The sequence below is a fragment of the Tachypleus tridentatus genome, chromosome 5, assembly GCF_004210375.1.
Source record: "Tachypleus tridentatus isolate NWPU-2018 chromosome 5, ASM421037v1, whole genome shotgun sequence".
Classification (NCBI taxonomy): Eukaryota; Metazoa; Arthropoda; class Merostomata; order Xiphosura; family Limulidae; genus Tachypleus; species Tachypleus tridentatus.
This window is the reverse complement of record NC_134829.1, coordinates 46561908-46585553: the sequence shown is the minus strand read 5'-3', so window position 1 is coordinate 46585553 and position 23646 is coordinate 46561908. Positions and strand designations below refer to the sequence as shown.

The 23646-nt window shown below is 31.4% G+C and overlaps 1 protein-coding gene across 1 annotated transcript in view; it reads right to left on the bottom strand.

Annotated features, from left to right (window-relative positions):
- Positions 1–1244: 1244 nt before the first annotated feature.
- The window catches only part of LOC143251083 (protein Wnt-5b-like), a 108427-nt gene continuing 86025 nt past the window's right edge, over positions 1245–23646 (bottom strand). The window contains exon 5 of the mRNA XM_076502444.1: positions 1245–4817. Coding sequence (XP_076358559.1) covers positions 4359–4817 — 459 coding nt within the window. The 3' untranslated portion in view covers positions 1245–4358. The remainder of the gene's footprint in view (positions 4818–23646) is intronic.

Here is a 23646-nt window from a genome sequence, read left to right as displayed (position 1 = left end):
TGATGTACAGAACTTCGTACAATATCTTAGATATTCGACCATATCAGTCTTTATTATACATATTTATCGAATTTTTGTATTAACAACTATGAATACTTGTTGACATAGTCTTTATTTATCTATTAAAGAATGCAGATGATATTCTGTTATATTATTTCTTTAAGTTGGAATGCTGCTAAAGTAATCAAAACTTGACAGTTTCTTACCCCAAACAATCTGTTTAAAAAGTATCATAAGAAGTCATTCTTTGTGCTAAGCAACTAGCCAAACATTCTAATGGAATTATGTTGTTGAAAAAGAAACATGAAGAATCGTTTCTCATTCAGTTATTAAAGAACACTGAATTATTCTAGTTTATGTATTGCTCAAAGGTACAGTATCACAAATGCAATAATGCCATATATGGCTATTGTTGATACAGACATCCATACACACAAACCGCTATATACACTTATTGTTAACATAAATTGTTATATACAATTATTATTAATACAAACTGTCTTGTATAATTATTGTTAATACAAACTGTCTTGTATAATTATTATTAATACAAACTGTCTTGTACAGTTATTGTTAACACAACTGTCTTGTACAGTTATTGTTAACACAAATTATCATGTACGGTTATTGTAAACACAAACTGTCATGTACAAGTATTATTAACACAAACTGTCTTGTACAGTTATTGTTAATTCAAAACTAATTAGCTTCAATTTGTCCAACGTTTTCAATTAGAATTTATAACAAATATAATTTTAATAGTTTTGTATTCAGGTTAGCATGTTTCTCTATATAGCTGACCATTAGAAGCATATTCAATCACGAAATTGTATTTTTCTTAAAGAAAAACATAAATATTGAAGACATAGAACCTAATCAGTAGAACCATTAACTATAGTCACAGTTAGGATTAATTGAGTTGAAAGACTAGTAATCTTTCAACACTTAGTTTTGAACTGGAACTTTATTAACTCCAAGAATCCGATTTTAATTAACAAATGCCAAGAACCAGAATAATGTTTAAGTTACTCCTCCTGAACATATGATACCGAGACTATTGAGCTAATAGTGGATTCTTAGGAGACGATAATAGGAGTTATTAACTTTTTCTCCAAGATAAGCAAGATAGAACTACTACACTATCTTCGCCTGTTGCTAAGGCTTCACAAGTTGCATTCTGATTAGATGTAACGATATCTTCAGAATAAGCTGATACATCAGATTATTAAATTATATAGCTTAGGTATACAGACAATTATCTAGGCCTCCTATGATCATGAATATGTAGTCTTCCACTCATTGTAACTAAAGCATTTTAAGCATACAGTAATTAACGTTATCTTTAAACAAGATGAATTGTCAGAGTCTCTGTAAAGGTTCAATAATTATTTATTTATCAGCCAATCCTGTTCATAATTATTTAGCAAGACTTTGTGGTCATCTCTGTCCATAATAATTTAGCAAGACTTTGTGGCCATCTCTGTTTACAATTATTTAGCCAGACTTTGAGGTCATCTCTGTCCATAATTATTTAGCAAGACTTTGTGGTCATCTCTGTCCATAATTATTTAGCAAGACTTTGTGGCCATCTCTGTCCATAATTATTTAGCAAGACTTTGTGGTCATCTCTGTCCATAATTATTTAGCCAGACATTGTTATTATCTCTGTTCATAATTATTTAGCAAGACTTTGTGGCCATCTCTGTCCATAATTATTTAGCAAGATTTTGTGGCCATCTCTTTTCATAATTATTTAGCCAGACTTTGTGGTCATCTCTGTCCATAATTATTTAGCCAGACTTTGTGGTTATCTCTGTTCATAATTATTTAGCAAGACTTTGTGGCCATCTCTGTTCATAATTATTTAGCCAGACTTTGTGGTCATCTCTGTTCATAATTATTTAGCAAGACTTTGTGGCCATCTCTGTCCATAATTATTTAGCAAGACTTTGTGGCCATCTCTTTTCATAATTATTTAGCCAGACTTTGTGGTCATCTCTGTCCATAATTATTTAGCCAGACTTTGTTATTATCTCTGTTCATAATTATTTAGCAAGACTTTGTGGCCATCTCTTTTCATAATTATTTAGCCAGACTTTGTGGTCATCTCTGTCCATAATTATTTAGCCAGACTTTGTGGTTATCTCTGTTCATAATTATTTAGCAAGACTTTGTGGCCATCTCTGTTCATAATTATTTAGCCAGACTTTGTGGTCATCTCTGTCCATAATTATTTAGCAAGACTTTGTGGCCATCTCTTTTCATAATTATTTAGCAAGACTTTGTGGTCATCTCTGTCTATAATTATTTAGCCAGACTTTGTGGTCATCTGTGTCCATAATTATTTAGCAAGACTTTGTGGTCATCTCTGTCAATAGTTATTTAGCAAGACTTTGTGGTCATCTCCGTCAATAGTTATTTAGCAAGACTTTGTGGTCATCTCTGTCCATTGCTATTTAGCCAGTTATATTCACCTTCTTCAACCTTAACAATTTAATAATGATGTTCAGTTTTGATTTACCAACCAGTAATCTGTAACATACTTACACTTATTTACCCAGTCTTACCAACTAGTTGTTTTACACTTACTCAGTCTTTCCAACTAGTTGTTTTACACTTATTTACCCAGCTAACCAACTAGTTCTTTTACATTGATTTACAATCTCTTACTAACAAGTTGTTTTACACTTATTTACCCAGCTAACAAACTAGTTCTTTTACACTTATTTACCCAGTCTTACCAACTAGTTCTTTTACACTTATTTACCCAGCCTTACCAAGTAGTTCTTTTACATTGATTTACCAACTCTTATTAACTAGTTGTTTCACACTTATTTACTCAGTCTTCCCAACTAGTTGTTTTACACTTACTTACTCAGTCTTACCAACTAGTTGTTTTACACTTATTTACCCAGCCTTACCAAGTAGTTCTTTTACACTTATTTACCCAGTCTTACCAACTAGTTGTTTTACACTTATTTACCCAGTCTTACCAACTAGTTGTTTTACACTTATGTACCCAGACTTACCAACTAGTTCTTTTACACTTATTTACCCAGTCTTACCAACTAGTTCTTTTACACTTATTTACCCAGTCTTACCAACTAGTTCTTTTACACTTATTTACCCAGTCTTACCAACTAGTTGTTTCACACTTATTTACTCAGTCTTACCAACTAGTTGTTTCACACTTATTTACTCAGTCTTACCAACTAGTTGTTTTACACTTACTTACTCAGTCTTACCAACTAGTTGTTTTACACTTATTTACCCAGCCTTACCAACTTATTAAGAATGAGTTAGACAGTACTTTAGACTGCATATACAGTGGTTTTCACTATCTTTTAAGCTATCTCTAATTACAATGACTTACCCAGTATTCTGTCATCCCGTTACATACTATCCATATCACCTGGTCAGTATTATTAACTAACCGTTTTCACGGTTGTTTCAACAATCTATTTGACAACCTTAACAACTATTTAATCAGTAGTACTGACTTCTTATCTTGATACGATTTAACCAGTTTGTATTCAGTCTTTTAACCTATATATATTTTTTTAAATATCAGTTATAGTTACTTAGCGAATTACGCTAATAACTGATTACTCAGTCATCTTGACTCTAGTATCCACATAACTCCAATGTTTGTTCTTCTCTCTCGTTTTCATGGTTATTAAATGTCTTGATTATCTAGATACTCCAAGAATATCTGGAACATGACCATTAGATGGATTATCCTTCCTTATCCGCAGATAGTTATTGAAAAACATTCCCAACCATCCGAAACCAGTGTCATTCAGCTTAAATTCAATAACGTAAATTACAGAGTATGTTCAGCTAGTAAGGTCACGATAACTTGGATGCAGTGACATGAGGCACCTGACCTGTCACCTCGATAACATAAATGTTCTGTAGAAGCTTAAATCATCTTGACAGTTACGTTACTCATTACTGAATCTGCTAAGGGGCTTTAAATTAAATATTGTTTTATCATTGGCTACTGAATTATTTAGAAATAAAAGTGTCGAGTTATCTATTGTCAGAACGTTAAACTCTGCCTGGCCAATTTCTAAACTTCAGGTGCTCATATTAAAGTTGTTTACTGCTGAATCTGCCCATAGTTAGAGTTTAGTACATTATAACACTAAGTAATTTTATTAACGAAATATATTGGAAAAGTTTAGACAGAAGGCATATATTGGATATACAGTTGTGACGTAGCAAAAAATGTGAGCACTGAAAAAGTTCTGAAAAGATGTTCCGACCGTTTTCGTGGGTTACACACTTTCTCGCAAATCTCGTAGTCGATTAAGTGGGTGGTCTGTTTCTGTTGATGTCGTAAAGTCACGTTTGTGTTACTTACACGTGTGTAGGTCAATGAGTTTAACGCACGTTTTGCACTCCACATAGCAACACCAATGAAATTTGCATTTGCACCTTTCCTTTACTAAAGTCTTGAACGAGTTATACCCTCGTCCACAGCACAACAAGTTACAACCATCGGTAGAGGGCGAAGTTCGATTACACACACGGCTTTGTGTGCCGAACGAGCCAGTAAGTTCATTAGCCACACAGTAATCCGGTGATTGATCCAGGTACACAAGGTCTCTGCTGGTTGGGAGAGTAAATCTTGGGTTTTTTATTTGTAGCTTCCCTCTCCGATTTATTTTAACTTCGGTGGCGCCATCGTACTTGTCTTTGAGATGATCTCCGATTTCTCGAAACGATGCTAGCTGCTGCCAGCACGTGATCAGTGAGCACGAGCCAGAAACTCCATGGCACTTGCACGTGACGCGAGTTTTGTGAATGACAGCCTGAACGAAAATAGATAAAATATTGTTAAAACAGTGAGCCTTACGGTCGTTTAATTAACATTTTAAAATTATAGATTAAATAAAAATATAATTATACATGAAACTGTACATTCCCTAATATGAATTAAATATAACGCTCCACTGATCAAACAGATAACCATTAAGATTCGAAAATGTGCAACCAACAAAATGTGACAGCATAATAATAATATGAAACTTTCTGCTCGTAATTGTACACATTCGTTTATTTTCTACACATTGATACTTAGAAAGTAAAAAGGTTCAATAGGCATGGCCACGTGGTTATGGCGCTCGACTCATAATCCGAGGGTCGCAGGTTCGAATCACCGTCACGCAAAAGATGCTCGCCCTATCAGCCGTGGGAGCGTTATAATGTTACGATCAAACCACCAATTTATTGGTAAAAGAGTAGCCATAGAATTGGCGGTGGGTGGTGATGACTAGGTGCCTTCCATCTAGCCTTACACTGCTAAATTAAAGGTGGCTAGCGCACATAGCCCTCGTGTAGCTTTGCGCGAAATTCAAAACAAACTCGAACTTTTCAATATAGTTTCACTACATTTGAACTAAAGAAGAACCCAGATGAGGATCCAGAAAACTCTGAAGGGGACAATAAATTAAAAACTAAAATTCATCTATTTTTTTAATAAAACAGTCAAAAAACAATCAAATCAATTGTTATAAAGTTTGTAGAAGTTTTACTTTTTATTTAATGATAGAAAACGATTTTGTTATATGAACACAAAAAGGAAATTATATACGATCAATATACCCAGATTTTTCAGGGGGCCAAGTCCCCCTTGGTTATAACCATGAATTTATAGGTTAACTCGAGTTCATACCCATTAATTACATACGTAACTATATCCTTTGAACTATATATCTTTTTCAATAATAATCAAGTATTATTTTAATACAAATAGAAATGTAATTATTTTTAATTAAAATAGAAACCTAGTGAATCTACACACTATTGGCAGCGAAATACAAGATTATTTATGCCATGACGATAAAACTCTGAAATCCTGAACGCAATTATTTTGAAGTCATTTTCTGTTGTTGCTCTGTTGTTGAATCTTTATCCTGTATAAAGTTGTCCAAATGCTTGAAAAAGTGGTAGTCAGTGGGTAACAGATCTGGGGAATAAGGAAGATGAGGCAATGTTTGGCAGCCCAATTTGTTGAGCTTCTGGAGCGTCAATTGGACAACGTGTGGTTGAGCAGTATTCATGAAGCAAGATTGGTCTTCTCATATTGACTGGTGTCGGCGACTGTTCACGCAACTTTCTGGGCATTTCTTCTAATTCTTGACAGTAACCTCCGCAGTCATATTCTGACCCTGGTTGAGCAAGTTGTAATGGATAATACCGGCAACAGACCACCATACAGTGACCGTAATTTTCTGTTGGTGCAAGTTAGAGTTTTGGACCCTGGTCACTCTTAAGCCATTGCTCGGATAACTTTTTGTTGTTTTAAAAGATTCACTTTTCTTCGCAGGTGACAATTCGACCAGAAGTCATTCATTTCTGTTGTACAAAATCAGCTGATAGCAAAGTTCAAAATGGATGATTTTTCTCATGTTCACTGAGTTCGTGTGGAACCCATTTCTCGAATTTTTCACTTCTATAATTTCCTCGAGATGGTCTGAAATTGTGGAAATGTCAGCATTCTCTTCTTGTGCCACTCATTGACCAGTTTCACGCGGGTTTCTTTCCACTAATACTTCAAGTTGGTCCTCTTCACTAGCAGAACGACGTCCCCTATCCTCCTTGTCTTCGAGGCTCACAACCCCATTAAGAAATTTTTAGAACCAACACTGTACTGTGCGTTCGAAGGTGGTTCCTTCGCCCCTTGCTTAGTTAATATTGTAAGCTGTTTGTGATGTATCATGATCAAGTCAAATAAGAAACTAGGTTGTATACTTACAAGCAACGTATTGCAAAAAAACAACTAGGGTGTATACTTACAATCAACGTATTACAAATAACAAACTAGGATGTATACTTACAATCAACGTATTACAAATAAGAAACTAGGGTGTATACTTACAATCAACGTATTACAAATAAGAAACTAGGGTGTATACTTACAATCAACGTATTACAAATAACAAACTAGGGTGTGTACTTACAATCAACGTATTACACATAACAAACTAGGGTGTATACTTATCATAAACGTATTACAAATAACAAACTAGGGTGTGTACTTACAATCAACGAATTACAAATAAAAAACTAGGGTGCGTACTTACTATCAACGAATTACAAATAAGAAACTGGGGTGTGTACTTACTATCAACGAATTACAAATAAGAAACTAGGGTGGGTAATTACAATCAACGTATTACAAATAACAAACTAGGGTGTATACTTACAATCAACGTATTACAAATAACAAACTAGGGTGTATACTTATCATAAACGTATTACAAAAAACAAATTAGGGTATGTACTTACAATCAACGTATTACAAATAAAAAACTGGTGTGTGTACTTACTATCAACGAATGACAAATAACAAACTAGGGTGTATACTTACAAGCAACGCATTACAAATAACAAACTATAGTGTGTAGTTACAATCAACGTATTACAAATAAGAAACTAGGGTGTATACTTACAATCAACGTAATACAAATAACAAACTACGGTGTATACTTACAATCAACGTAATACAAATAACAAACTAGGATGTATACATACAATCAACGTAATACAAATAACAAACTAGGGTGAATACTTACAATCAACGTATTACAAATAAAAAAACTAGGGTGTCTACTTACAATCAACGTATTACAAATAACAAACTAGGGTGTCTACTTACAATCAACTTATTGCAAATAAGAAACTAGGGTGTGTACTTACCATAAACGTATTACAAATAACAAACTAGGGTGTGTACTTACTATCAACGAATTACAAATAAAAAACTAGGGTGCGTACTTACTATCAACGAATTACAAATAAGAAACTGGGGTGTGTACTTACTATCAACGAATTACAAATAAGAAACTAGGGTGGGTAATTACAATCAACGTATTACAAATAACAAACTAGGGTGTATACTTACAATCAACGTATTACAAATAACAAACTAGGGTGTATACTTATCATAAACGTATTACAAAAAACAAATTAGGGTATGTACTTACAATCAACGTATTACAAATAAGAAACTGGGTGTGTACTTACTATCAACGAATGACAAATAACAAACTAGGGTGTATACTTACAAGCAACGTATTACAAATAACAAACTAGGGTGTGTAGTTACAATCAACGTATTACAAATAAGAAACTAGGGTGTATACTTACAATCAACGTAATACAAATAACAAACTACGGTGTATACTTACAATCAACGTAATACAAATAACAAACTAGGATGTATACTTACAATCAACGTAATACAAATAACAAACTAGGGTAAATACTTACAATCAACGTATTACAAATAAAAAAACTAGGGTGTCTACTTACAATCAACGTATTACAAATAACAAACTAGGGTGTCTACTTACAATCAACGTATTACAAATAAGAAACTAGGGTGTGTACTTACAATCAACGTATTACAAATAACAAACTAGGGTGTGTACTTACAATCAACGTATTACAAATAACAAACTAGGGTGTGTACTTACAATCAACGAATTACAAATAAGAAACTGGGGTGTGTACTTACTATCAACGAATTACAAATAAGAAACTAGGGTGTGTACTTACAATCAACGTATTACAAATAACAAACTAGGGTGTATACTTACAATCAACGTATTACAAATAACAAACTAGTGTGTATACTTTTGATAAACGTATTACAAAAAACAAACTAGGGTGTGTACTTACAATCAACGTATTACAAATAAGAAACTAGGGTGTGTACTTACAATCAACGAATTACAAATAACAAACTAGGGTGTATACTTACAATCAACGTATTACAAATAACAAACTAGGGTGTGTACTTACAATCAACGTATTACAAATAAGAAACTAGGGTGTATACTTACAATCAACGTATTACAAATAACAAACTAGGGTGTATACTTACAATCAACGTAATACAAATAACAAACTAGGGTGTATACTTACAATCAACGTATTACAAATAACAAACTAGGGTGAATACTTACAATCAACGTATTACAAATAACAAACTAGGGTGTCTACTTACAATCAACGTATTACAAATAACAAACTAGGGTGTCTACTTACAATCAACGTATTACAAATAAGAAACTAGGGTGTGTACTTACAATAAACGTATTACAAATAACAAACTAGGGTGTGTACTTACAATCAACGTATTACAAATAACAAACTAGGGTGTGTACTTACAATCAACGTATTACAAATAAGAAACTAGGGTGTGTACTTACAATCAACGTATTACAAATAAGAAACTAGGGTGTGTACTTACAATCAACGTATTACAAATAACAAACTAGGGTGTATACTTATCATAAACGTATTACAAAAAACAAACTAGGGTGTGTACTTACAATCAACGTATTACAAATAAGAAACTGGGGTGTGTACTTACTATCAACGAATTACAAATAACAAACTAGGGTGTATACTTACAATCAACGTATTACAAATAACAAACTAGGGTGTGTACTTACAATCAACGTATTACAAATAAGAAACTAGGGTGTATACTTACAATCAACGTATTACAAATAACAAACTAGGGTGTATACTTACAATCAACGTAATACAAATAACAAACTAGGATGTATACTTACAATCAACGTAATACAAATAACAAACTAGGGTGAATACTTACAATCAACGTATTACAAATAACAAACTAGGGTGTCTACTTACAATCAACGTATTACAAATAACAAACTAGGGTGTGTACTTACAATCAACGTATTACAAATAACAAACTAGGGTGTATACTTATCATAAACGTATTACAAATAACAAACTAGGGTGTGTACTTACAATCAACGTATTACAAATAACAAACTAGGGTGTGTACTTACAATCAACGTATTACAAATAACAAACTAGGGTGTGTACTTACAATCAACGTATTACAAATAACAAACTAGGGTGTATACTTACAATCAACGTATTACAAATAACAAACTAGGGTGTATACTTACAATCAACGTATTACAAATAACAAACTAGGGTGTGTACTTACAATCAACGTATTACAAATAAGAAACTAGGGTGTGTACTTACAATCAACGTATTACAAATAAACAAACTAGGGTGTCTACTTACTGTCAACGTATTACAAATAACAAACTAGGGTGTCTACTTACAATCAACGTATTACAAATAACAAACTAGGGTGTCTACTTACAATCAACGTATTACAAATAACAAACTAGGGTGTGTACTTACAATCAACGTATTACAAATAACAAACTAGGGTGTATACTTATCATAAACGTATTACAAATAACAAACTAGGGTGTGTACTTACAATCAACGTATTACAAATAACAAACTAGGGTGTGTACTTACAATCAACGTATTACAAATAACAAACTAGGGTGTCTACTTACAATCAACGTATTACAAATAAGAAACTAGAGTGTATACTTACAATCAACGTATTACAAATAACAAACTAGGGTGTGTACTTACAATCAACGTATTACAAATAACAAACTAGGGTGTATACTTATCATAAACGTATTACAAATAACAAACTAGGGTGTGTACTTACAATCAACGTATTACAAATAAGAAACTAGGGTGTGTACTTACAATCAACGTATTACAAATAACAAACTAGGGTGTATACTTACAATCAACGCATTACAAATAACAAACAAGGTCGTATTCTTATCATAAACGAATTACAAAAAACAAACTGGGTGTGTACTTACAATCAACGTATTACAAATAAGAAACTAGGGTGTGTACTTACAATCAACGTATTACAAATAACAAACTAGGGTGTGTACTTACAATCAACGTATTACAAATAACAAACTAGGGTGTGTACTTACAATCAACGTATTACAAATAACAAACTAGGGTGTGTACTTACAATCAACGTATTACAAATAACAAACTAGGGTGTATACTTACAATCAACGTATTACAAATAACAAACTAGGGTGTGTACTTACAATCAACGTATTACAAATAACAAACTAGGGTGTATACTTACAATCAACGTAATACAAATAACAAACTAGGATGTATACTTACAATCAACGTAATACAAATAACAAACTAGGGTAAATACTTACAATCAACGTATTACAAATAAAAAAACTAGGGTGTCTACTTACAATCAACGTATTACAAATAACAAACTAGGGTGTCTACTTACAATCAACTTATTGCAAATAAGAAACTAGGGTGTGTACTTACAATCAACGTATTACACATAACAAACTAGGGTGTATACTTACAATCAACGTATTACAAATAACAAACTAGGGTGTATTACAATCAACGTATTACAAATAACAAACTAGGGTGTGTACTTACAATCAACGTATTACAAATAACAAACTAGGATGTGTACTTACAATCAACGTATTACAAATAACAAACTAGGGTGTATACTTACAATCAACGTATTACAAATAACAAACTAGGGTGTATACTTACAATCAACGTATTACAAATAACAAACTAGGGTGTGTACTTACAATCAACGTATTACAAATAACAAACTAGGGTGTATACTACAAATAACAATAAACGTATTACAAATAACAAACTAGGGTGTGTACTTACAATCAACGTATTACAAATAAGAAACTAGGGTGTGTACTTACAATCAACGTATTACAAATAACAAACTAGGGTGTATACTTACAATCAACGTATTACAAATAACAAACTAGGGTGTATACTTACAATCAACGTATTACAAATAACAAACTAGGGTGTGTACTTACAATCAACGTATTACAAATAACAAACTAGGGTGTGTACTTACAATCAACGTATTACAAATAAGAAACTAGGGTGTCTACTTACAATCAACGTATTACAAATAACAAACTAGAGTGTATACTTACAATCAACGTATTACAAATAACAAACTAGGGTGTGTACTTACAATCAACGTATTACAAATAACAAACTAGGGTGTCTACTTACTGTCAACGAATTACAAATAACAAACTAGGATGTATACTTACAATCAACGTAATACAAATAACAAACTAGGGTGAATACTTACAATCAACGTATTACAAATAACAAACTAGGGTGTCTACTTACAATCAACGTATTACAAATAACAAACTAGGGTGTGTACTTACAATCAACGTATTACACATAACAAACTAGGGTGTATACTTATCATAAACGTATTACAAATAACAAACTAGGGTGTGTACTTACAATCAGCATATTAGAAATAACAAACTAGGGTGTGTACTTACAAATCAACGTATTACAAATAAGAAACTAGGGTGTCTACTTACAATCAACGTATTACAAATAACAAACTAGAGTGTATACTTACAATCAACGTATTACAAATAACAAACTAGGGTGTGTACTTACAATCAACGTATTACAAATAACAAACTAGGGTGTATACTTACAATCAACGTATTACAAATAACAAACTAGGGTGTGTACTTACAATCAACAACGTGTACTTACAATACGTTACAAATAACAAACTAGGGTGTGTACTTACAATCAACGTATTACAAATAACAAACTAGGGTGTATACTTACAATCAACGTATTACAAATAACAAACTAGGGTGTATACTTACAATCAACGTATTACAAATAACAAACTAGGGTGTGTACTTACAATCAACGTATTACAAATAACAAACTAGGGTGTGTACTTACAATCAACGTATTACAAATAACAAACTAGGGTGTGTACTTACAATCAACGTATTACAAATAACAAACTAGGGTGTGTACTTACAATCAACGTATTACAAATAACAAACTAGGGTGTGTACTTACAATCAACGTATTACAAATAACAAACTAGGGTGTGTACTTACAATCAACGTATTACAAATAACAAACTAGGGTGTGTACTTACAATCAACGTATTACAAATAACAAACTAGGGTGTATTACAAATAACAAACTTACAATCAACGTATTACAAATAACAAACTAGGGTGTATACTTACAATCAACGTATTACAAATAACAAACTAGGGTGTATACTTACAATCAACGTATTACAAATAACAAACTAGGGTGTATACTTACAATCAACGTATTACAAATAACAAACTAGGGTGTATACTTACAATCAACGTATTACAAATAACAAACTAGGGTGTATACTTACAATCAACGTATTACAAATAACAAACTAGGGTGTATACTTACAATCAACGTATTACAAATAACAAACTAGGGTGTATACTTACAATCAACGTATTACAAATAACAAACTAGGGTGTATACTTACAATCAACGTATTACAAATAACAAACTAGGGTGTGTACTTACAATCAACGTATTACAAATAACAAACTAGGGTGTATACTTACAATCAACGTATTACAAATAACAAACTAGGGTGTGTACTTACAATCAACGTATTACAAATAACAAACTAGGGTGTGTACTTACAATCAACGTATTACAAATAACAAACTAGGGTGTATACTTACAATCAACGTATTACAAATAACAAACTAGGGTGTGTACTTACAATCAACGTATTACAAATAACAAACTAGGGTGTGTACTTACAATCAACGTATTACAAATAACAAACTAGGGTGTGTACTTACAATCAACGTATTACAAATAACAAACTAGGGTGTACTTACAATCAACGTATTACTTACAATCAACGTATTACAAATAACAAACTAGGGTGTATACTTACAATCAACGTATTACAAATAACAAACTAGGGTGTATACTTACAATCAACGTATTACAAATAACAAACTAGGGTGTATACTTACAATCAACGTATTACAAATAACAAACTAGGGTGTATACTTACAATCAACGTATTACAAATAACAAACTAGGGTGTGTACTTACAATCAACGTATTACAAATAACAAACTAGGGTGTATACTTACAATCAACGTATTACAAATAACAAACTAGGGTGTACTTACAATCAACGTATTACAAATAACAAACTAGGGTGTGTACTTACAATCAACGTATTACAAATAACAAACTAGGGTGTGTACTTACAATCAACGTATTACAAATAACAAACTAGGGTGTGTACTTACAATCAACGTATTACAAATAACAAACTAGGGTGTATACTTACAATCAACGTATTACAAATAACAAACTAGGGTGTATACTTACAATCAACGTATTACAAATAACAAACTAGGGTGTGTACTTACAATCAACGTATTACAAATAACAAACTAGGGTGTATACTTACAATCAACGTATTACAAATAACAAACTAGGGTGTGTACTTACAATCAACGTATTACAAATAACAAACTAGGGTGTGTACTTACAATCAACGTATTACAAATAACAAACTAGGGTGTGTACTTACAATCAACGTATTACAAATAACAAACTAGGGTGTATACTTACAATCAACGTATTACAAATAACAAACTAGGGTGTATACTTACAATCAACGTATTACAAATAACAAACTAGGGTGTATACTTACAATCAACGTATTACAAATAACAAACTAGGGTGTGTACTTACAATCAACGTATTACAAATAACAAACTAGGGTGTGTACTTACAATCAACGTATTACAAATAACAAACTAGGGTGTGTACTTACAATCAACGTATTACAAATAACAAACTAGGGTGTGTACTTACAATCAACGTACAAATAACAAACTAGGGTGTATACTTACAATCAACAATTACAAATAACAAACTAGGGTGTGTACTTACAATCAACGTATTACAAATAACAAACTAGGGTGTATACTTACAATCAACGTATTACAAATAACAAACTAGGGTGTATACTTACAATCAACGTATTACAAATAACAAACTAGGGTGTATACTTACAATCAACGTATTACAAATAACAAACTAGGGTGTATACTTACAATCAACGTATTACAAATAACAAACTAGGGTGTATACTTACAATCAACGTATTACAAATAACAAACTAGGGTGTATACTTACAATCAACGTATTACAAATAACAAACTAGGGTGTGTACTTACAATCAACGTATTACAAATAACAAACTAGGGTGTATACTTACAATCAACGTATTACAAATAACAAACTAGGGTGTATACTTACAATCAACGTATTACAAATAACAAACTAGGGTGTATACTTACAATCAACGTATTACAAATAACAAATAACAAAACTAGGGTGTATACTTACAATCAACGTATTACAAATAACAAACTAGGGTGTGTACTTACAATCAACGTATTACAAATAACAAACTAGGGTGTGTACTTACAATCAACGTATTACAAATAACAAACTAGGGTGTATACTTACAATCAACGTATTACAAATAACAAACTAGGGTGTATACTTACAATCAACGTATTACAAATAACAAACTAGGGTGTACAATACTTACAATCAACGTATTACAAATAACAAACTAGGGTGTATACTTACAATCAACGTATTACAAATAACAAACTAGGGTGTATACTTACAATCAACGTATTACAAATAACAAACTAGGGTGTGTACTTACAATCAACGTATTACAAATAACAAACTAGGGTGTATACTTACAATCAACGTATTACAAATAACAAACTAGGGTGTGTACTTACAATCAACGTATTACAAATAACAAACTAGGGTGTATACTTACAATCAACGTATTACAAATAACAAACTAGGGTGTACTTACAATCAACGTATTACAAATAACAAACTAGGGTGTGTACTTACAATCAACGTATTACAAATAACAAACTAGGGTGTATACTTACAATCAACGTATTACAAATAACAAACTAGGGTGTATACTTACAATCAACGTATTACAAATAACAAACTAGGGTGTATACTTACAATCAACGTATTACAAATAACAAACTAGGGTGTATACTTACAATCAACGTATTACAAATAACAAACTAGGGTGTATACTTACAATCAACGTATTACAAATAACAAACTAGGGTGTATACTTACAATCAACGTATTACAAATAACAAACTAGGGTGTGTACTTACAATCAACGTATTACAAATAACAAACTAGGGTGTGTACTTACAATCAACGTATTACAAATAACAAACTAGGGTGTGTACTTACAATCAACGTATTACAAATAACAAACTAGGGTGTGTACTTACAATCAACGTATTACAAATAACAAACTAGGGTGTGTACTTACAATCAACGTATTACAAATAACAAACTAGGGTGTGTACTTACAATCAACGTATTACAAATAACAAACTAGGGTGTGTACTTACAATCAACGTATTACAAATAACAAACTAGGGTGTATACTTACAATCAACGTATTACAAATAACAAACTAGGGTGTGTACTTACAATCAACGTATTACAAATAACAAACTAGGGTGTATACTTACAATCAACGTATTACAAATAACAAACTAGGGTGTATACTTACAATCAACGTATTACAAATAACAAACTAGGGTGTATACTTACAATCAACGTATTACAAATAACAAACTAGGGTGTATACTTACAATCAACGTATTACAAATAACAAACTAGGGTGTATACTTACAATCAACGTATTACAAATAACAAACTAGGGTGTATACTTACAATCAACGTATTACAAATAACAAACTAGGGTGTATACTTACAATCAACGTATTACAAATAACAAACTAGGGTGTGTACTTACAATCAACGTATTACAAATAACAAACTAGGGTGTATACTTACAATCAACGTATTACAAATAACAAACTACTTACAATCAACGTATTACAAATAACAAACTAGGGTGTATACTTACAATCAACGTATTACAAATAACAAACTAGGGTGTATACTTACAATCAACGTATTACAAATAACAAACTAGGGTGTGTACTTACAATCAACGTATTACAAATAACAAACTAGGGTGTGTACTTACAATCAACGTATTACAAATAACAAACTAGGGTGTATACTTACAATCAACGTATTACAAATAACAAACTAGGGTGTATACTTACAATCAACGTATTACAAATAACAAACTAGGGTGTATACTTACAATCAACGTATTACAAATAACAAACTAGGGTGTATACTTACAATCAACGTACTTACAAATTACAAATAACAAACTAGGGTGTGTACTTACAATCAACGTATTACAAATAACAAACTAGGGTGTATACTTACAATCAACGTATTACAAATAACAAACTAGGGTGTATACTTACAATCAACGTATTACAAATAACAAACTAGGGTGTGTACTTACAATCAACGTATTACAAATAACAAACTAGGGTGTATACTTACAATCAACGTATTACAAATAACAAACTAGGGTGTATACTTACAATCAACGTATTACAAATAACAAACTAGGGGTATACTTACAATCAACGTATTACAAATAACAAACTAGGGTGTATACTTACAATCAACGTATTACAAATAACAAACTAGGGTGTATACTTACAATACGTATTACAAATACAATCAACGTATTACAAATAACAAACTAGGGTGTATACTTACAATCAACGTATTACAAATAACAAACTAGGGTGTATACTTACAATCAACGTATTACAAATAACAAACTAGGGTGTATACTTACAATCAACGTATTACAAATAACAAACTAGGGTGTATACTTACAATCAACGTATTACAAATAACAAACTAGGGTGTACTTACAATCAACGTATTACAAATAACAAACAATCAACGTATTACAAATAACAAACTAGGGTGTGTACTTACAATCAACGTATTACAAATAACAAACTAGGGTGTATACTTACAATCAACGTATTACAAATAACAAACTAGGGTGTACAATACTTACAATCAACGTATTACAAATAACAAACTAGGGTGTGTACTTACAATCAACGTATTACAAATAACAAACTAGGGTGTATACTTACAATCAACGTATTACAAATAACAAACTAGGGTGTATACTTACAATCAACGTATTACAAATAACAAACTAGGGTGTATACTTACAATCAACGTATTACAAATAACAAACTAGGGTGTATACTTACAATCAACGTATTACAAATAACAAACTAGGGTGTACTTACAATCAACGTATTACAAATAACAAACTAGGGTGTGTACTTACAATCAACGTATTACAAATAACAAACTAGGGTGTATACTTACAATCAACGTATTACAAATAACAAACTAGGGTGTATACTTACAATCAACGTATTACAAATAACAAACTAGGGTGTATACTTACAATCAACGTATTACAAATAACAAACTAGGGTGTATACTTACAATCAACGTATTACAAATAACAAACTAGGGTGTATACTTACAATCAACGTATTACAAATAACAAACTAGGGTGTATACTTACAATCAACGTATTACAAATAACAAACTAGGGTGTATACTTACAATCAACGTATTACAAATAACAAACTAGGGTGTATACTTACAATCAACGTATTACAAATAACAAACTAGGGTGTATACTTACAATCAACGTATTACAAATAACAAACTAGGGTGTATACTTACAATCAACGTATTACAAATAACAAACTAGGGTGTGTACTTACAATCAACGTATTACAAATAACAAACTAGGGTGTATACTTACAATCAACGTATTACAAATAACAAACTAGGGTGTATACTTACAATCAACGTATTACAAATAACAAACTAGGGTGTGTACTTACAATCAACGTATTACAAATAACAAACTAGGGTGTATACTTACAATCAACGTATTACAAATAACAAACTAGGGTGTATACTTACAATCAACGTATTACAAATAACAAACTAGGGTGTATACTTACAATCAACGTATTACAAATAACAAACTAGGGTGTATACTTACAATCAACGTATTACAAATAACAAACTAGGGTGTGTACTTACAATCAACGTATTACAAATAACAAACTAGGGTGTATACTTACAATCAACGTATTACAAATAACAAACTAGGGTGTATACTTACAATCAACGTATTACAAATAACAAACTAGGGTGTATACTTACAATCAACGTATTACAAATAACAAACTAGGGTGTGTACTTACAATCAACGTATTACAAATAACAAACTAGGGTGTGTACTTACATCAATATTACAAATAACAAACTAGGGTGTATACTTACAATCAACGTATTACAAATAACAAACTAGGGTGTGTACTTACAATCAACGTATTACAAATAACAAACTAGGGTGTGTACTTACAATCAACGTATTACAAATAACAAACTAGGGTGTATACTTACAATCAACGTATTACAAATAACAAACTAGGGTTACTTACAATCAACGTATTACAAATAACAAACTAGGGTGTGTACCTACAATCAACGTATTACAAATAACAAACTAGGGTGTGTACTTACAATCAACGTATTACAAATAACAAACTAGGGTGTGTACTTACAATCAACGTATTACAAATAACAAACTAGGGTGTACAATACTTACAATCAACGTATTACAAATAACAAACTAGGGTGTGTACTTACAATCAACGTATTACAAATAACAAACTAGGGTGTGTACTTACAATCAACGTATTACAAATAACAAACTAGGGTGTATACTTACAATCAACGTATTACAAATAACAAACTAGGGTGTATACTTACAATCAACGTATTACAAATAACAAACTAGGGTGTGTACTTACAATCAACGTATTACAAATAACAAACTAGGGTGTGTACTTACAATCAACGTATTACAAATAACAAACTAGGGTGTATACTTACAATCAACGTATTACAAATAACAAACTAGGGTGTATACTTACAATCAACGTATTACAAATAACAAACTAGGGTGTGTACTTACAATCAACTAACAAACTAGGGTGTATACTTACAATCAACGTATTACAAATAACAAACTAGGGTGTATACTTACAATCAACGTATTACAAATAACAAACTAGGGTGTATACTTACAATCAACGTATTACAAATAACAAACTAGGGTGTATACTTACAATCAACGTATTACAAATAACAAACTAGGGTGTATACTTACAATCAACGTATTACAAATAACAAACTAGGGTGTGTACTTACAATCAACGTATTACAAATAACAAACTAGGGTGTATACTTACAATCAACGTATTACAAATAACAAACTAGGGTGTATACTTACAATCAACGTATTACAAATAACAAACTAGGGTGTATACTTACAATCAACGTATTACAAATAACAAACTAGGGTGTGTACTTACAATCAACGTATTACAAATAACAAACTAGGGTGTATACTTACAATCAACGTATTACAAATAACAAACTAGGGTGTATACTTACAATCAACGTATTACAAATAACAAACTAGGGTGTGTACTTACAATCAACGTATTACAAATAACAAACTAGGGTGTGTACTTACAATCAACGTATTACAAATAACAAACTAGGGTGTGTACTTACAATCAACGTATTACAAATAACAAACTAGGGTGTGTACTTACAATCAACTTACAAATCAACGTATTACAAATAACAAACTAGGGTGTATACTTACAATCAACGTATTACAAATAACAAACTAGGGTGTATACTTACAATCAACGTATTACAAATAACAAACTAGGGTGTATACTTACAATCAACGTATTACAAATAACAAACTAGGGTGTATACTTACAATCAACGTATTACAAATAACAAACTAGGGTGTATACTTACAATCAACGTATTACAAATAACAAACTAGGGTGTGTACTTACAATCAACGTATTACAAATAACAAACTAGGGTGTACAATACTTACAATCAACGTATTACAAATAACAAACTAGGGTGTATACTTACAATCAACGTATTACAAATAACAAACTAGGGTGTGTACTTACAATCAACGTATTACAAATAACAAACTAGGGTGTGTACTTACAATCAACGTATTACAAATAACAAACTAGGGTGTGTACTTACAATCAACGTATTACAAATAACAAACTAGGGTGTGTACTTACAATCAACGTATTACAAATAACAAACTAGGGTGTGTACTTACAATCAACGTATTACAAATAACAAACTAGGGTGTGTACTTACAATCAACGTATTACAAATAACAAACTAGGGTGTGTACTTACAATCAACGTATTACAAATAACAAACTAGGGTGTATACTTACAATCAACGTATTACAAATAACAAACTAGGGTGTATACTTACAATCAACGTATTACAAATAACAAACTAGGGTGTATACTTACAATCAACGTATTACAAATAACAAACTAGGGTGTGTACTTACAATCAACGTATTACAAATAACAAACTAGGGTGTATACTTACAATCAACGTATTACAAATAACAAACTAGGGTGTATACTTACAATCAACGTATTACAAATAACAAACTAGGGTGTATACTTACAATCAACGTATTACAAATAACAAACTAGGGTGTGTACTTACAATCAACGTATTACAAATAACAAACTAGGGTGTATACTTACAATCAACGTATTACAAATAACAAACTAGGGTGTATTACAAATACTTACAATCAACGTATTACAAATAACAAACTAGGGTGTGTACTTACAATCAACGTATTACAAATAACAAACTAGGGTGTATACTTACAATCAACGTATTACAAATAACAAACTAGGGTGTATACTTACAATCAACGTATTACAAATAACAAACTAGGGTGTATACTTACAATCAACGTATTACAAATAACAAACTAGGGTGTATACTTACAATCAACGTATTACAAATAACAAACTAGGGTGTATACTTACAATCAACGTATTACAAATAACAAACTAGGGTGTGTACTTACAATCAACGTATTACAAATAACAAACTAGGGTGTATACTTACAATCAACGTATTACAAATAACAAACTAGGGTGTATACTTACAATCAACGTATTACAAATAACAAACTAGGGTGTATACTTACAATCAACGTATTACAAATAACAAACTAGGGTGTATACTTACAATCAACGTATTACAAATAACAAACTAGGGTGTGTACTTACAATCAACGTATTACAAATAACAAACTAGGGTGTACTTACTTACAATCAACGTATTACAAATAACAAACTAGGGTGTGTACTTACAATCAACGTATTACAAATAACAAACTAGGGTGTGTACTTACAATCAACGTATTACAAATAACAAACTAGGGTGTATACTTACAATCAACGTATTACAAATAACAAACTAGGGTGTGTACTTACAATCAACGTATTACAAATAACAAACTAGGGTGTATACTTACAATCAACGTATTACAAATAACAAACTAGGGTGTATACTTACAATCAACGTATTACAAATAACAAACTAGGGTGTATACTTACAATCAACGTATTACAAATAACAAACTAGGGTGTATACTTACAATCAACGTATTACAAATAACAAACTAGGGTGTATACTTACAATCAACGTATTACAAATAACAAACTAGGGTGTATACTTACAATCAACGTATTACAAATAACAAACTAGGGTGTATACTTACAATCAACGTATTACAAATAACAAACTAGGGTGTATACTTACAATCAACGTATTACAAATAACAAACTAGGGTGTGTACTTACAATCAACGTATTACAAATAACAAACTAGGGTGTGTACTTACAATCAACGTATTACAAATAACAAACTAGGGTGTGTACTTACAATCAACGTATTACAAATAACAAACTAGGGTGTGTACTTACAATCAACGTATTACAAATAACAAACTAGGGTGTATACTTACAATCAACGTATTACAAATAACAAACTAGGGTGTATACTTACAATCAACGTATTACAAATAACAAACTGTGTATACTTACAATCAACGTATTACAAATAACAAACTAGGGTGTATACTTACAATCAACGTATTACAAATAACAAACTAGGGTGTGTACTTACAATCAACGTATTACAAATAACAAACTAGGGTGTACTTACAATCAACGTATTACAAATAACAAACTAGGGTGTATACTTACAATCAACGTATTACAAATAACAAACTAGGGTGTATACTTACAATCAACGTATTACAAATAACAAACTAGGGTGTATACTTACAATCAACGTATTACAAATAACAAACTAGGGTGTGTACTTACAATCAACGTATTACAAATAACAAACTAGGGTGTATACTTACAATCAACGTATTACAAATAACAAACTAGGGTGTATACTTACAATCAACGTATTACAAATAACAAACTAGGGTGTGTACTTACAATCAACGTATTACAAATAACAAACTAGGGTGTGTACTTACAATCAACGTATTACAAATAACAAACTAGGGTGTATACTTACAATCAACGTATTACAAATAACAAACTAGGGTGTGTACTTACAATCAACGTATTACAAATAACAAACTAGGGTGTGTACTTACAATCAACGTATTACAAATAACAAACTAGGGTGTATACTTACAATCAACGTATTACAAATAACAAACTAGGGTGTATACTTACAATCAACGTATTACAAATAACAAACTAGGGTGTGTACTTACAATCAACGTATTACAAATAACAAACTAGGGTGTATACTTACAATCAACGTATTACAAATAACAAACTAGGGTGTATACTTACAATCAACGTATTACAAATAACAAACTAGGGTGTACTTACAATCAACGTATTACAAATAACAAACTAGGGTGTACAATACTTACAATCAACGTATTAC